A 16,878-nucleotide genomic window follows, 5' to 3' on the forward strand; every position below is an offset into this window, starting at 1 on the left:
TATATATATATATTATATATATATATATATATATATATATATATATATATATATATATATATATATATATATATATATATATATATATATATATATATATATATATATATATATATATATATGTATGTATATATATATATATGTATATGTATATATATATATATAAACGAGGACCTTAGCTGGGTCTAACAAAGTCAAAAGTATATATAAAAAAGGCCTTTCACTGGGTCTAAAAAATTCAACAATAAAATTTGAAAAAGCCTTTAGCTGGGTCTAACAAAGTCAAAAATATATATATTTGAAAATTTATCATGAGAAGAACATACTCACATACACGTTTGTAGCACACACTTAAAATGACAATATCTCGGTAACTGTGTATAGGAAAACACTCGAATATGCAGTAGTAATCACATCGAAAAGGCATAATACAAATTGGCATTTCCGTCGATATAGTATCACATATACAATAGAATCGCGAGCTATATACCACAAAATATGCTTGGAACCAGAACAATACAGGTAGAGATATACAAAAACGGTATATTGACGTGTTTTGGGAAGAAGTCCGCGATGCGCGTACTTCGTTCGAAACTGCGGGGGTTTCGGCAGATATCTTCGTCGCCTCTTTTCGTGAGACCATGGTGTCCCACAAGGAGGGGCTATTAGGTGAGGTGACACCAAACCCGTTAATGAGCAGTTTTTATAGCGGCTCATCAAACCGAAGGAAGAAATTGAGCTGCTCATTTCCAAGTGGCCCAGTTCAGCGCAATGAGGTGCTGCATATGCCATCTGAACTTAATCGAGAACACACATAAGAACCGCCTGAAGAATGGCGATCATGAGCGTGGTAGAGGTCGTAACCGATTTAGGTCGCACTTCCGTTCACCACGAGAGCGCTCTCCCGGTGACTATCACAGGAAGAATGAGAATAGACTGTATTCCAAATCATGGAAGCGTAACTAAAACATTCAAAGTCTGAAGAATCTGAGTCTGATAGGGACTTTCACGCAAGCGCTCACACAAAGATAAGCAAAGGCGTAGCAGGTCGTACGATAGTTCGTCGTACTCACGTTCGAAACGTCGTGAGCGCGGTGGGGAGAAAAGAAAAGAGGGGTGTAGGAGCGATTGGCACCAGCCCCAATCGTCAGAGTCAGATAATGACGTAGCCTACAAAGTATGTCATAGTTACAACCATACTACTGAGGAATGTTCTCGTTACGGGTTCAGCGCGGGCTACGTCAAGACAGAAGTCGCGTCGGAAGTGAAAGGGTACGGTGGTTTCGGCTATAGCAGGTGCTGTGAGTACGTGAGCGTAAGTTATTTCTGGTTGCACATTTAACCTTGTGACAATCCGCATTAGAAAGTCTCAGCCACTCAGTCTCAGTCTTAGGCCACATCCCAGAGTCAAAAATTAAAACCGCGACGCAGAAGGGAGCCTACACAAAGCATTTAGAAACACTAGCAGTATATACTGAAGGCCTCCGTAGCCAAAACCTCGAGTTTGTTTTTTCTCCTTCTGCGAAATCGTGATGCCTGTCACTGTACAGAGGATCGCCAAACCTACATGCACAAACAATCTGACATTTCAGAGTTTTCGTCTCCAGCCTTCAAGTTTTAACCAATGAGAGAGAAACAGTCTTGTTTGACGATTCAGTCTATACACCCAGTCCACACTACAGACTTCAACTCTGACCCTATACTTGAGGGAGAGTGAGAGTCTACAGGTCTCAGACCAAATTTTACAGCAAGAAGCCCTCTTAATTTCTAGAAATCATCACATGGTTAGCTCACTCCCGAGAATCAAGTTATTTGAGTCACTCCCGAGAGCTGATTAAATTTGCCAACCAACTCGCGAGAGTTGATTAAGTTTGTCAACCGCAACATTCTATATATAAAAAGCTGCGTCCCTATGTGATCACAACCTATGCGGAAAGGCATCATGTGATCAGCCTGAGATTTAGTTGCAAAAAAATGTCAATAAAATAGTATCGAAGTGTTAAAGTGTCCTGCAGAAGGCTTTCAATACAGACCATATGAGTTTCTACCCTGGCCAACCCAAGCGGCTGAACGCGAACTCAAACACATTACGTAATTAAACCAAAGGTAAAGTCAGAAATAGATACATACATTCGCACTTTATTTAAAGTGTACCACATTACACTCTAACAGCTCACATGCTCTCTGAGCTCGATGTTTCGGCGCGGCATGAATATAAGGGTCCACCATTAGAAGGTATTGATGGCCCATTTAACAAAGACACATTTAAAATAGTGCTATGGGATGACCTGGGGGTATACATGGACATCTTGGACGGCGCCTACACGTTGGCTGAGGGGCATCCGTTTTACGTAGTTGAAAACGTTTCGATAGGGTGCGAGTTGCTTAATGGATACGACCAAATAAAGCACTCTAGATAGGCCACTGATGTGGATCGGAGACATGTTGTTGTTGGTACCCTAGTCGGCGATCAAGTAGTCATCGCTATAGGATACGAATGTTCCATTGAGCTCACACGTTAAGCTTTTACTTGGATATATGTTTTAGGGTTTTTAGGATAAGCGCCCCAAGAATGGGTCAACCGCAGTCAAACCCCAGGTAGCACATGAGAGACTCAAGTCCTTCATGAAGCAACCTCCGACCAGTTCTGTTGGTATATACCCCAAGAATGGGCCTCCCTTAGCTGATGAAAATACGAGGGCGCGTGATGAGTGTATCACATCGCCAACGCAGGTGTTGGTCTCAAGACCTAAGTCCTCGATTAAAAACCCAGCTCCGCAGGTACAGGCCCCAAAGGGTGCCCAACTGTAGTTGATGCTCAGGACCTTCATGCTGTGCTTCTCGCACAAGCAGTGAAACGGCGTAGCCAAGTCTCCCGTGACACAGGACATAACTCTGTTCCGACCAAGGTTATCCCCCAGGCCAAGGGCGTAGAAGGCGTATACCTTCTTTGGCTTTCGGGTATGGTCAGCCGTATTGACTTACCCAACCAAGTATTAGAAGAGTTGGACAATGGGATCGACGGGCGAACAAGTGCCTCGAGCTTGAGCAATCAGATCTCCGACAGCTTGCCAAGGAGGTCAATAAACCTGAGGCAGAGCATGCCCACCTGGAAGCTCTAATTGAAGGCCTCACATATGACTAGGAGAAACACCGATTCATGGAAGTACATCCGGTCAAGCTTTACCCGTGACACCCGATTGAAGGCGGATTCCGGCTCACATACGCAGTCACGAGAACCTTCTTTTAGACCACCCTGAGATGGTGGCCATGAAGGAGAAGCTCTTGCAAGGCAAGAAGATGAGAAGGTACTGTGGTACGCCAAGCCCCTCATGGTACCTAAGAAACCCAGAGTCGCCCCTCAGACCAAGGATGACTGGTGTTTTTGTACCAACTTTGCCAAGTAGAAGACAAAGCTTAAGCAAGACTTGTTTAATATTCCAACAGAGGGTAAGATGTTTGGACATATTGCTGGCAAGCCTTGGGTCTCCGTCGTAGACTGCGGGAATGCGTTCAACCAAATCCCGTTGGAGCGTAAGAGCAAGGACATTCTGACTTTGGACTCAGTAAGACAGGTACAAGTATCTTACCCTTCCATTTGGAAGCACCGAAGCGTCGTGGCGACTCCAAGAGACACTGTATCGTCTCTTCGATGAGCTCAAGGGCGTCAATTGGTACACGACATCGTCGTTACGACCGTTGATGCATCGGAATAATGGGATCAGCTTATAGCGTTCTTTGAGCGCCATGACAAGTACGATATCCAGTTTGGATTTTTTTTAACCATAAACCCTAACAAAAACATTGGTCGGCACAAGAGTCCGGTTACAATTTTAGGGCAGTGGTGCAATGATCAGGGCGTTACTATTTCGGCGGACAGGGTTGTCTGCGCTTCTCGAGGTTGACTGCCCGGACAACCGAGATCGAGTCCGGGCATATATCACACTGTTGCGTTCTGGTAGCGGTATATTGACGGTTTCTCCCGTATCCTTAAGCCCATCTCAGCTCTTTTAAAGAATGAAATCCGTTAAAAGTGGAGGGCTGCCCAGCAGAAAGCGTTTAGCACCATCAGATGTGTGTGGTACTCGCCGCGTGGGCGATTGTATCAATTCGCGGATGCTTGTGAGCATATCGATCTTGGTGGGGCCAGCTATATTCTCCACAGCGGGGAGGTATGGCCAGTAGCATATTTCTCTTCGAAGTTTTCGCAGCCTAGCTTAACTATCACGTTACTGACAAAATATAGAATGGCTCGCGCACGTCTATGGCCTTCACAAGCACTGGACGGTACTCGGCAATTCGCACCTCCCAATTTTCATCTTTGCAGATCATCAAGCCTTGCTGACCATCTGGCATAGAGAGTTCTTTGCGGATGACCTGCGTGGTCGACGTCAAGCACGTTGGCAGAAGATGTGTTGTGATCGGGATGTGTACCTTTTGCACATACGAGGATAGACCCCTGCCCTTGGATGGGCCCTGTTGGTGCTTAGTCGGCAAACTCCAGACGGCGAGTCACGTGGCGCTACCCAGTAACCAATTCGACCCCCCCCCCCCGTATAGTAGCGAGTACATGGCCAACCGTAAGCCATTTTGCTACAGCGAAAAAGTGTAGGGTTTGAGAGTAACTGAAGAAATACGACCAAAGAAAACAATAAACCTTTACTCATATGCGAATCTCTTAGCTAGGTGAAATCCTAGGCTGAAGGACTCGCATTGAGTCTTTTTTTGTATTTGGTATTTCTACACTAGAGACTCAAATTTTACTCGAGTGTTTCTCTCACAAACGGAGGTCAGATCCCGCTATATTTCTGATCACTCTATTATCAGAAATATTGGATCCTGGATCCAAAAATCAGTTTTTTGGGGGGTGGGGGGGGGGGGTTGGATAATCTGACCCTTAGATGTTACAGCTCCCCAACTTTGTACTTCAGAGTCTGCGAAGGAGTGGAAAGTGACATCTCACAGTACTAGTTTATTTAGAGGTTGGTGTCTTTGTACAGGGAAAAACACCTCCTTTAGTGGGTTAAGAGGAAAAACCTGCCATTGCTCGCTGATCACTCATTATTGCTCGTTGCTGTTGACTTCGTCGGCCTGGATTGCCTTTGCTTGTGTCTGGTATGCTGTCGGTATAGTGTAAGAACATCAGCATCTGCGTTGTCTGATTTGTGCTTCCGGGTATGCTCCCCATCTGTCTATTGCAGTAGGTACTCCTGGGATCCATCACTTTGGTTGGACGGTCTGAGGTTAAGTATCGAGGAGAACTGAGTCTCCTTGATGGTTGTACTTGGCTATTGGAGGTGAATTCCTCCAAAGCATTAGCCTTCTTGACTAGTCCATTTATTTCATCACAGACCGAGTTAGGATATTCCGGGGCTTAAGTCCCATCAAGATTACCGACAAAATACTCGTTGCCCTCCTTGCTTACTATTTTGTATGGTTCTCCGTATGGTACTGTCATTTTATTCGTTTCACCTTGGTAACGAACCACTACAATGTCTCTTCCTGGAAGTGTACATACTTCTTTTGGTACTTTCGGTCATATGCTGCGCGCATTTTCTCTTGATATTGTGCAACATTTGCATCTAGTTGTGGTCTAATCGATTCTTCTAGGTTATTCGTTTCCCATGGCACTGTTGTACTAGGTGCATTGACTGGTTTGTTATAATCAGTCTGTTGGTTTTATCTTCCTTCATAGTACACATTGAATCGCAGTGATTTGTGTTTTAGTGATGAACGGAGGCTGTGGCCCATTTGAACAAATGAAAGATATGAACACCAGTTGTCTAGACTTTTTTCACCGAATTTCTTCAGTAAGGGTATGAGGTTGAACACTCGTTTTCTCCCATTACCTTGGGTTGATACGGTTGGGACACTAGCTGTTGTGACGGGGTTTGCTCGATGACTTTCGAGAGTATGTCATTCACATTTCCTGTACCTTGATCCGTTTGTATGACTTGTGGAAAGCCATGTTCACACATGATTGGAACTAGTGTTCGTGCGACAGTTGCCGCTGATTTGTCCGTCATTGGTCCAAGTATGACATATGTGAGTGTACATCGAGCCAAACTAGGACGTATGTGTTGCATCTATTCGGGTCTACCAAGGGACCGATGGTGTCCAATTTATCTTGCCGCCTGGAAATGCGGCTGTTATTGATTGTAAGGGGTGGAAGCCCGCCCTTCTTGTGAGTTTTATTTTTGAGACATGGTACACAGCCTTTCTGGCGTGACCATGTGTGGCCATCTAATTGAAATTTGTTCACTGTTTCTTCATCGATATAGTGACCCACAGTGTGATATTGAGCTACTAGGGCAGCCCTGTCCTCATAAATGTCTGTCTGGCTCTGCCGACTCGTTCCCGGTTTGTACCGAAGCGATCTTCATGGTTGGATGTGCTAGTTTTTGGTCAAAGTATGGTGACATTGTGCCTATCTTGGCTACTTGTGTGATCCCCCATGGTATTTTGCCACAGCTTGTCGTGCCGCCTTTCAGGAACGTGGTGTTTGATTTTTCAACTATCATCGAGTCTTGCTCTAGCAGTGAAAAGAATGTAATCGTTGGTCTCGTGGTGCGGGAAGTAAGGATAAAGATTGGCAATTTATATCATTTGCATTTATCAACAACGTTTCTTCATCTGTATTTACACTGAGCCTGTCAGCCAGGTCAATCATGTTTGCTTCCGCCAACCAGTTGTTTCAGTGCTCAAGGCCATCTGTGATGTCTTCTACCTTGCCAGAGGTAATGGACAATCTTGCTACTTGCAGATCGTTCCTGACACGCTCCTCAGCCTGCTTGATGTGATTCGATGCCTTCACATTGACTGAAGCGATGTGGGGCTGGCATCACCTTACAATAAGGACATGCACGCTCCTCGCGCACCCCTTTCTTCTCTTGGGCTTGTCCTATTGGTTTGGTTTGCTTAGGAGCACCGTTGTCCGGTTTGTGCCGTTTGGTCGTAGTGGTTGGGCTACCCTGAGACTGGCTTTGGGTGGCTGTCTGCGAGTTGTGTCGCTTGCGCTTTCTATACAACCGATCTGCCTGCACTTTGGCTGCCGCTCTTATGGTTGCTTCAGTAAGGGAGTAAAACACTGTGTGTTTCATATCGGACAAGTGACCTTCACTTCCATCAGGTTGCTTGTCTGCCTTGATGATGGCATCTACTTTCTCCTGCTGCCCATAGTAGCTGAGTGCTTGGTATCTTATGATCTTGAGGATTTGCATGTGTATAAACTCTTTGTCCGAGTTGCGGTAACGCTCCTCTAACACTTGCATTGTTCTATGCAATCGCTCAGTGTGCACCTCCACATCCAGTGTCTTATTCTGCACGTCGTTGAGAAACTTCTCTAACAGATAGTCTACTAGATGGTGTCTGAGTCTGTCAATAATGATTCTATTGAATAGTTCAGGATCCCTGTAGTGCTTGATCATCTGTGTTTCAAAGTCTCGTATCTCATTGAGCAATGTCTTGGTCTTCTCCGTTACGTCAGTGTATTCTATTAGATATCTCACTAGTGCTGGGTACTGACATACTGGCATAGACTTGGCTAAGAATAGGTCTCTGCATTATGTAGTAAACTCTATAATGTCTTCACAATTTTACATTTTGAAATAACTGTCTCTGGATAACTCCGGAAATTTTGAGGTCTTTCGTAGTTAAGAAAGTGCAGGTTCATTGACCCTATCGCCTAAACGTGAACGCATGAATTCTAACTCACTAATGCTCTGACTGATTTGAACAAGTTGATCTTCCTCATCGTCAGCCACACTCCTTGATAGCTAAATCGTATCACCTTCTGAGTTCTGTGTCGACGATTGGCATGTGTTGTTTTGGCTGTTGGTCGCGGGTGCCTACTCTCATTTTGTGTAGAGTTGATATAGGCACCGGTGCTGTCTGTTCCAATTTGTACACAAACCCTAACCAGGACGTGATTGCCCTGACAGATGCTCTAGTCTATTTCTAACCATGACGTCACCACGTGATGTTCGGTCCTGTACCGAACTGTGGCTATGTTAACGTCACCCCTTGATGTTCGGCCTTGTACCGAACTGTGGCTATGTGGACGTCACCACTTGATGTTCGGTCCTGTACCGAACTGTGGCTATGTGGACGTCACCACTTGATGTTGGGTCCTCTGACTCAGTTTGTCCCGAACTATGATAATGTTTTTAGTAACCTTTATTATTTTTTTCTGTACCGAACTGTAGCTATAGTCACGTACTGAAATGTTCGATCACCCCTTGTCCTTTGTTTGCGGTCCTGTAGGACACTTACATATTTAATTAAGATGTTGTTGTGGTTTTTAGTGACCCTCTTGTGCAAAATGTCTGCCAATCACATTTGTACCACGCTGTCATCTGTCATCTGATGCCTTGTGTCACCCCTATGTTCCTTAATGTTCTTTCTTGTAATCCTTTCTGTTTGTACTCTCAAACTGTAGGGTTGTTTATGTGGTTTCTGATCTGTAGTATTATACGAGATCACTTGTTGTTTATAGTTATTTCTATAGTTTTATCGTGTTATGTCGGTGCTTCATTTCATTCTAGTGCGAAAATGTTAATGCCATGTTCGTCGTAGTTGGATATCGAAGTGTTCTTCCCTCAATGCTACTTTTTATTAATCTGTTATCATGTGCTATATGCCAGACTGTGTTGGCACTGATTGTCCTTGTCTTATGCTTTCTCCCTAGCACATTATTGTGCTCAGTGGATTACGAATGCATATATGTAATTATGACGTGTCTTGGTCGTTGTGTAAATATTATACCGTGTATGTGTGCTAATATTGTCTGTATGCTCTAAAGTATTCTTGGTACGCACTGGCCGCGTGTGTTTGTGAACACCTTTCGTCTCCCTTTTTAGTCTATCTTGTGTGTGTATCGATTTGATGTTATGTCACCCTTTGTGTGTGTACCTATTTGATGTCATGTCTCGTCACTTTGGAACTAATTGTTCTTGTGTGTCATGTCATTGTAGTCACTGTGGACTAAATAATTTCTTGATATGCATCTATGGTCGGTTGTTTCTAGATATGTTTGCTTTGAATCACATTTTGACTTGCCTCAATCACCATTTGATGCTGTGCGCATCACGATTGTTTTTGGTTTGTCTGATTCTGCGGTTGCGTTTTGATCGGTTGTCCACGAAATCTATGTTTATTGGTGTTGTGTGCTGCTTCTGTTTGACCTATAAATTATGTGTTACCTACGTGATCTGGTGTAGGTTTTATGATCATTGTTCCAATCTTGAGTACACACTAATTGTTGAGGACTTCTTGCAATGTTCGAGACTAAATGTTATATGTTTGAACACCCTTCTCGATGTGATCTGTATTTTTGTGTATGACTTGATGTCATAGGTTGTGTCTTTAGGGTAGTCTCATTTCTACTTATTTCTGTTTGGCATGTTCCCACTTATTGCATTTGTTTGTGAAGTGATCTTTGGAGATACTGAGTGTCCTTGTGTTCTTCCTTCTGTGCGTATATCACCTAAACTCTCGTTAGAGTGAAATTAGATATTATTGAACTTGTTTTATGATTTTAATACCATGTCACTATACTATTTGTTTTTTGTGGGCCTATTACGGACTGTTTTGTCTGAGCCCTGGCTCTCTGACTGTTCTAGTTTGTGTGCACTATGCTTATTGTTTCTTGTCTAGGGGGACTTTGGTGCTGTGAACTGATATTCTTTTTGGGGTTCTGACGCCAGGATGTTTTTCTTATTTGAAAATCCCCAACATTAATAAATTAATCACTGTGACAGCTTATCAATTTTTCACTAGTTTATCCTCCTTATACTTAACAACTCTTCATTGCGACACGATACTTTCACCTGGGTTATTATTAACTCCACGCTTGAACACGACACGGTTACGAACACGATACTGTTACCTTGTTCGTGCTTCCTCGGTGACTGTGAGCAAGGAGTGGCCCCGTTTTCACTTCTTCGACTGACTTCTTATTGGGTTTCTTCATTCCCAAAATGCTGCTAACCTCTGATGGTTGAAAGTCGCCTGCTTCATTCCCTTCACTAGTTAGAGTATTCTTGTCTTCCGTGTTGAAGCCTCTTCTTGTCTGTCTCTGTTCTTAAAATAAAGTTTCTTGGAGATTCTTCTTAAAATACTTCACTCGTTCTTTCTTTTCGTATTTTGAGTGGAAATTACTTGACTTATCTAAGTAAGGAAATTGTAAAAAATGTAGAGTATGGAGAGTAGCTGAAAGGTACAAGACCAAGGATACAATAGACCTCTTCTCCAGTACGGTTATATCAGCTAGGAAAGCCCCTAGCGTGAGAGAACCGAACTGAGTCTTTATTTATGTTTTCTAATTCACTAGACTCAGGTTTCTACTTGAGTGTTTCTTTCACACGTGGAGTCCAGGTATAACTTACCGGCTCTACCGTGAATATTTCTGATAACTCTGATATCTGGAATATTTGAATCCTAATTTCAAAACTCAATGTTTGATGATTCAGAGGTTTTGGGATTTGTATCGGCCTTTTGATAATCTGGTCCCTAGATGCTGCACAGTCCCAGTAAACTGATTGATTTGGATATGATAAGAATTGTTGTTTACACAGTGTCAAAGATTTCATTACAAAGACCCCACTCACTTATACATAAAGACCAATACCGACACCAGTATATTGACACTTATATTGGAAGGTAGGCAAGGTTTGTATGTGCTAATGTAATACACATGTCTAAAACACTTCTTGGGAATTCGATTGAAGACAATACTGGACAGTATGAACAAGACACACACTTAAAAGTGATGTTGCGCAACAAGTGCGTAATCACTGGGTAAGATGTGCGTATTTACCGATATAAGTGTGCAAGGTTCAACTGATATGACATGATTGGAGGAAGATGATCACACTTGCCTATTATGTACAGTGCTAGCTAAGGTGGTTACCTTATTTAGAGCGTTGCGTGAAGAAGGAACATAGCTGTGCTGACTGCATAGGCGCAGATGGTTGATGATTTCGCAATTGACGAGAGAATGGCTTGTGGTTAGGCGAGCTTAGTAAATTACATGCTATGTATCAGGTTCGAAGGACAGGTTCGAAACTCAGATAAGAGATAGTATAAATAGAGTTGTGAATATGTTACAATTATCACCTACTACTGAATCAACAACGTGTGTAGTAAATTGTGCAATAAACGAGATTTTACCACCTAAGTAGGTCGTTTACCTGCAGAAATATACGTTCTCCGTGTACTCAATACGCGCACTACAGCTAGACACGTTATACTCTATAGAATTCACTATTAGACTATACTTTGAAGAGCTAACTCAATTTCGGATGCTGCCAAAGGACATTTCGGCAAGGTCGCCGGAAAACAGAAGTATGGTGCGAGGTAGCATGAATTTCTGCTGGAATGGAATCCGGTTCGGCTGGCCGTAAAAAAATGACCGATGCTGGACTGTCAAGGACAGTGCTGAGAATCCGAACCGTTTGCAGGACTTGGATGAAATTATTCTCTGGTTCTTCACGGAGGAACTTTCTAGCACCTTCAAATCCGCCGTAGGTGCCGGTTGAGCCAATGTTGGAAGCTAAGACTTTGAAGGTGCTGCTCGTGGGTCCGTCATCGCAACTAAGGATTTTGGCAGAAAGCACTGAAGATGATGATATTTTGAAGATGCAGTACCTTAAGGAATTCAGACTGTGCGCTTTTAAAGCGGTGCTATTGAATACTTGGACCAACAGCCTGAAATGCAGCAATTCAATGAAGGGCATTGAGGACTGGAACTTGGCACGGTGACGCAGAATGCGGCGGAGGGTACCCAACCGATGGAAGAACCAACTGCTATCGTAACATTATCGAATAAACTAATGGGAGAAGCCAAACATTAAATGATGCATCGGCGATAGTCCATGAAGCAAGATTCCTGGATGTAATTGCTAACTTCCGGGACTTGGTAGAAACTGGGGACCATGTAGCGTGTCTTATAGCTCCGGTGCTTAGCGATTCACTGGTTAGAGCGGGAATTAATGCCATGATTAAGTATGTCGCCTTTGGGGAGCAAGTGATGAAGACTATCAGAGCTTTGGAAGTAAACATACGCAACTTCATACTTGTCTGTTACCCCAAGGAACATGCACTGCCTGTTACCCCAAGGAACACGCACGAGTGATTGCGGAATGCGTCAGGCGGGCTGCCATTGGTGGTTAAAATCCAGAGTGACCTGTTGGAATCAACTAGATCACGTTCGGGCAAGCCAGCAGTAAGTGCTGGGTGCTTTAGGCCAAGTTCCGGGCAGTGAAAAGTATAGAGGATGTCACAACTGCAAAAGTCTGTTGCACTTGGAACGCAACTGTCCCACGAAGGAAGGAAGTCCAGGCAATGGCCCATCACGGAAATAAGTGAAGGCCACGCAGAAGGGGATGGGGCAGCAGTGCAAGAAGTGGGCTAATGAAGCAGTCGTAGCGGCGGCAGCAAATATTATTCAAGGCAATGTGGTGGGTGCAGCCACAGCCAAGGAAGCACCTGTGAATCCAAGAACAAAAGCAAGTGAGGGAACCATAGGAAGTATTATGTTTGTGGCACCGGAGGCCCAGTGACTAAGCAGCGTTGCCAATGTAAAGGTGCATGGAATAGTGGTGCTAGGTTACTTATACTCGGGTACTACTCCGTCGCTGATTACATCAGCACTGGCAGAACGGAAAAACTTGAAAATATCAGTATATCCTGGAGAGAAGCATACGGGCATAGCGAAGATGGAGGAGATCATGCCTGTAGAAGATGTACAGGTCAAGGTTAGAGCTGGAACATGGAAGTCTGTTTCAGAGAAGTGCTAGTTGCTTGTTAGGTGGTAGGAGAGGTTGCAGGAGTCACGTTGGAACCTTACGTGGAAGAAGGAGGTCCTAGCAGTCGTACCTGAAAAAGAAATGCTGAAGGTAGCAAGACGGTACGGTTAAATCAGGGACGTCCGTCTCTACAGATATACCTGTATACGAGAAGATGGAAAAGAATGCAGAGTCAGGAATAGGGCACTCCCTTAATTGTCTAGAAGAAAAGTGCTGCATGGCGGAATGGATGCAGGAAGATGAGTATGAAGTATGGGACGTAGCACAAGACCCTGATCTAGACATACATGGCATCTGTGAGTTAACTGATAGCTGAGGTAGCAGTTAGAAGCTCTCTTACAGTTGTTTAAGGACTTGGTGTACTATGCGATGCATCTTAAGTTTCCCAAGGTATGTAGACAAACTGGTGTTGTACGAGAAGGAGGGGGCAGTATAACAATTCTTTAGTTATTTTCATGCCGATGATCAGATGAGGTGTGCGGTTCTGCATGAAAAGTTGGCGGCCTGGATGAGTACGGGTATCATTGAAGAAACTGAGAAGAGTGCGTGATGCTCAGCGCCTCACCTGGTCTTCAAGAAGCCTGGTGCGATACCAAAGACAGTTGATGACTGGAGATGTCGTGTCAATCTTAAACGAGTAAACACACAACTGAAGTCAGAACCCTACCATATCACACACACACACACACACAGTGTAAGATTATTTATCTAAGCTAAAACAAAGAGAAATACATTACTACGTTGGACATGGGTCTGTAAGCATTCTGCCAGTACAAGATAGCACCACAATCTCGCAAGTACCTGTTATTTGTTACTCCATTTGGTCGGTATGCTTTTGCAGGCATGCCGTTTGGACTAAACGAAGCATCATGACGATGCCGAGTGATGATACTGGGAGAGATCTTTGCGGGGCTGGACGATGTTGTGTGGTACATATACGATATTGTCTTATGCTCACGATGAACACAAGTGCATGGTAGCGTTACTGTACGCTAGTGTTAATTATTGGGCGTTTGATAGATTACCAAGGTTTAACTATGTGACCAGAGAGACAACTGCATGCGCTATTAGAGCTCACTGAACCTACGAATAAGGATTTGTTAACTTTTGGTATCACACAGTTGAGAGGTGGTCGGACTACGTATCTGATTTTGCGAGGATTATACATACAACACAACCACTAGCGATACCGCTCAAGGACGACAGCGTATTTGATTTTGTCGAGGCCCAAAAAGCAGCCTTTTATCAGATGGGTGAACTGCTACGTACATGTGCGATTCTGACTGAGCCACTGCCGGGGGAGCAGCTTGTCATATTTACTAATGTATACAAATCAGTAAAAGTGGGTGGGGTGCTGTGTCAAACGAGAAGGCGCGTATTTTCCGCTGAACTTCTTGTCCTCAAGGGTTGATATGGCACAGCACTTCTATCATATAACAGGTAAGAAAGCGTTCGCATTAGTGTACGGGATTTGGAAGAACATGTCGACGCTAAGGCGAAGTACAAAGACGATATTATTATATACAGATCACTTGCCTGGCAAACTTATCTAAGCCACAGAAGGTCCTTTGTGAACGATGTGCGCGGCAGACGTTTGCATAGGTACTACAATGGGATGCGTGATTTTGATGTGGAGACTATTCATGTACCCGGCTAGGATAATCTAGTAGCTGATGTTCTATCAAGACTGTGTGTTACAATCGACGCGATATTGCGAGTGCGGTCAGGGCGGTACCGATCTTTGTAAAAGCCGGGCCTCCACATTAGAATCTTGTAATATAAACGTACTCTTAATAGTACGTAAAACGTACTCTTAAAAGCACGTAAACTCAGTTTTCCTTAAATGGTTTTTAACGGTTTTATTAATTAATACCTTTTCCATTTTACAAATCAGATATTTGGACAAGGCCATTAGAAAGCCCCAGTAAAATACCAAATATAAGATTTGGTCTAGTTCTATTAATAGAACTATAATTTACTTTCCAAATCTATTTATATCTGAATACTTCGGGAGCGAGATGGCTCAACCGAACATAGGTTTCTAAGGACTAATAGCGTTGCTTAGGTTATCCTTCGTTCAGCCAATCAGATGTGCCAGTCTGATGAAGACTAAATCGGTAATTCTTGATAAGTGGCAAGTTATTGGTTAATGCAATAACTATGGACCAAGAGTTATTTTTTTATTTTTTTATTCTTTTTTTTCTAAAGATAGGATTTTATGAGTCTCTCGGATTCGCCCCAACGAAACATACGATAGTTTCTATTAGAGCGACAACGAAACACTAAATAAAATCCCTTCGGCGAAAACAGTACTGAGAGGATTATATATAGGCAATGTCTCAGCCTCACAATCCCTCAGAGTATTACTGTTTTCACGAGGCATACCTAACTTTACTAAAAGACTCATTTCGTTTATTTGCTTCGAATTTAATTATACTTAGACTTAACCTAAGCGTTTATTTACTCTAAGGCGTTAATATCGCCTTGATAAACCGAATCTTACACATTTTAAAGTTAGCAAAGGTATTAACTACTTAGACTACTTAAACGTAAAGGTAGATAACTACCTCGAATTTTTCCCTAAGCACAGTCATTCCTTAAGAGAATAAGACTGAAGTCATAAGTTAAGATTCTGACAAAGAAAGACAATACGCCTGCAAAGAAACGCAAGGCCGAACGTAAATAGATGGAGAGAGAAGCCGCTAGCGCTGTTGCCGATGCGTTTAACCGCACCGTAGCCGAAGCACATAACTCCGACAATACTAGTCAGGACAATGCCTCGGATAAGGATGTAGCCACTCCGATTAAGGAAACTACTTCTACAGATAGAGCCCGAGGGCCAACTATTGCCTCAACTTCAAAGCTTGCATTTACGAAGCCAAGAAGTGAGACAAGGGACACGTCTCAAGACGCCCCAACCAATTCTTCTAACGAAACTCAGAAAGAAAAGTACCCAATTATAAGGGAGTTCCCAATTGTAGGGGACAAAGACGAATCTCAGAAGGTACCTACACCGGAACCAGAAGAAGAGGCAAGCTCACGTGACGAACCCGAATCTACGTCCGAGACCACTGAACCAACGCGCATAAGTAAGTTAACTACTGAAAACACTGATCTTAAAAATCAGTTAGCCGCCCTTATGCAAGGCATGATTGTTGAACATGTAGATCGAATGTATGGATCAGGAAAACATGCACAGCACCTACGCGAGCATTTTCTCCGGGCACTACTGAAGCCCGACAGAAGTGAACAGAACGTCGACTGGCAATTACGCCAGAAAAGCGTAAGGACCTGAGCGCTACACCTGTGGCAGTTGAACCAGATGTGCTCAGCGTATCTATACCTTACGAGGTACTACCACCAGAACTCCAGGCTAATTATTCGCCTGTTCTAACCGCCGGCCATGAGTCGCCCGTCTTTGAGGGTATTATTGACCCAGAGGCAGGTAAAAATACTCCGCCACCTTTACCCAACTGGGATGACAATCGTCGGAAACCAGCTAAGGTTGGATATGTCATCCAGACGCATGAATCACCCAAGATCAAGATTATAATACCAACTACTATCCAAGGAACAGAGCACCGAAAGGCCTCGACCATGAACTTTACAAGGGGTAATAAACACTCCCGTAAACGTGTTAACGATGTCGAATTTAATCGCTTCGATCGCACCGCATTACACCAGCCCGCAGAGGATTTCCACTCTGACGAGGTGACCGAACTTAATAAATCGGTCGACGATTACACCATTAAAATGGAAATCGCCCATGACGAGCACCGTGCTGATGGCGTATCATATTTTGCTAATATGATCGCGATCAAGCAGAAGCGCATCGATCAGCTACTTCAGGCCCTACGTGGGCAAGACCACCGGGATAATCAGAAGTACAAGGGACAGATCAGTCGACTTAAGTCGAACTGGGATGCTAACAGGAAGCAGGTCGAGTTTATAAACAACCATGACCTCGACACGCTAACCCGTACGCTTAATGCGTTTATGGTCATGCTGGAGACGAATGATATCGCTCCCCAGCAATGGATTCCCGCTTTAATGCAATCGTTTGACCTACAGG

At 43.6% G+C, this 16,878-nt stretch overlaps 3 protein-coding genes across 3 annotated transcripts; 2 read left to right on the forward strand and 1 right to left on the reverse strand.

Annotated features, from left to right (window-relative positions):
* Window positions 1–3,261: 3,261 nt before the first annotated feature.
* SARC_05422 (hypothetical protein) lies at window positions 3,262–3,656 on the forward strand (the record flags this gene model as incomplete). The annotated part of the gene is made up of 2 exons (XM_014300715.1): window positions 3,262–3,379; window positions 3,448–3,656. 2 exons carry the CDS (start codon window positions 3,262–3,264, stop codon window positions 3,654–3,656), a joined length of 327 nt encoding a protein of 108 aa, XP_014156190.1.
* Window positions 3,657–6,323: 2,667 nt separating this feature from the next.
* SARC_05423 (hypothetical protein) lies at window positions 6,324–7,535 on the reverse strand (the record flags this gene model as incomplete). Its single annotated transcript, XM_014300716.1, has 3 exons — window positions 6,324–6,530; window positions 6,728–6,819; window positions 6,851–7,535. The coding sequence occupies 3 exons, from the start codon at window positions 7,533–7,535 to the stop codon at window positions 6,324–6,326; spliced, it is 984 nt and encodes a 327-aa protein (XP_014156191.1).
* A 4,006-nt stretch (window positions 7,536–11,541) lies between these two features.
* On the forward strand, window positions 11,542–11,760 carry SARC_05424 (hypothetical protein; the record flags this gene model as incomplete). Its single annotated transcript, XM_014300717.1, has 1 exon — window positions 11,542–11,760. One exon carries the CDS (start codon window positions 11,542–11,544, stop codon window positions 11,758–11,760), a length of 219 nt encoding a protein of 72 aa, XP_014156192.1.
* Window positions 11,761–16,878: the final 5,118 nt, after the last annotated feature.

This window comes from Sphaeroforma arctica (genome assembly GCF_001186125.1).
Source record: "Sphaeroforma arctica JP610 unplaced genomic scaffold supercont1.344, whole genome shotgun sequence".
NCBI lineage: Eukaryota > Ichthyosporea > Ichthyophonida > Sphaeroforma > Sphaeroforma arctica.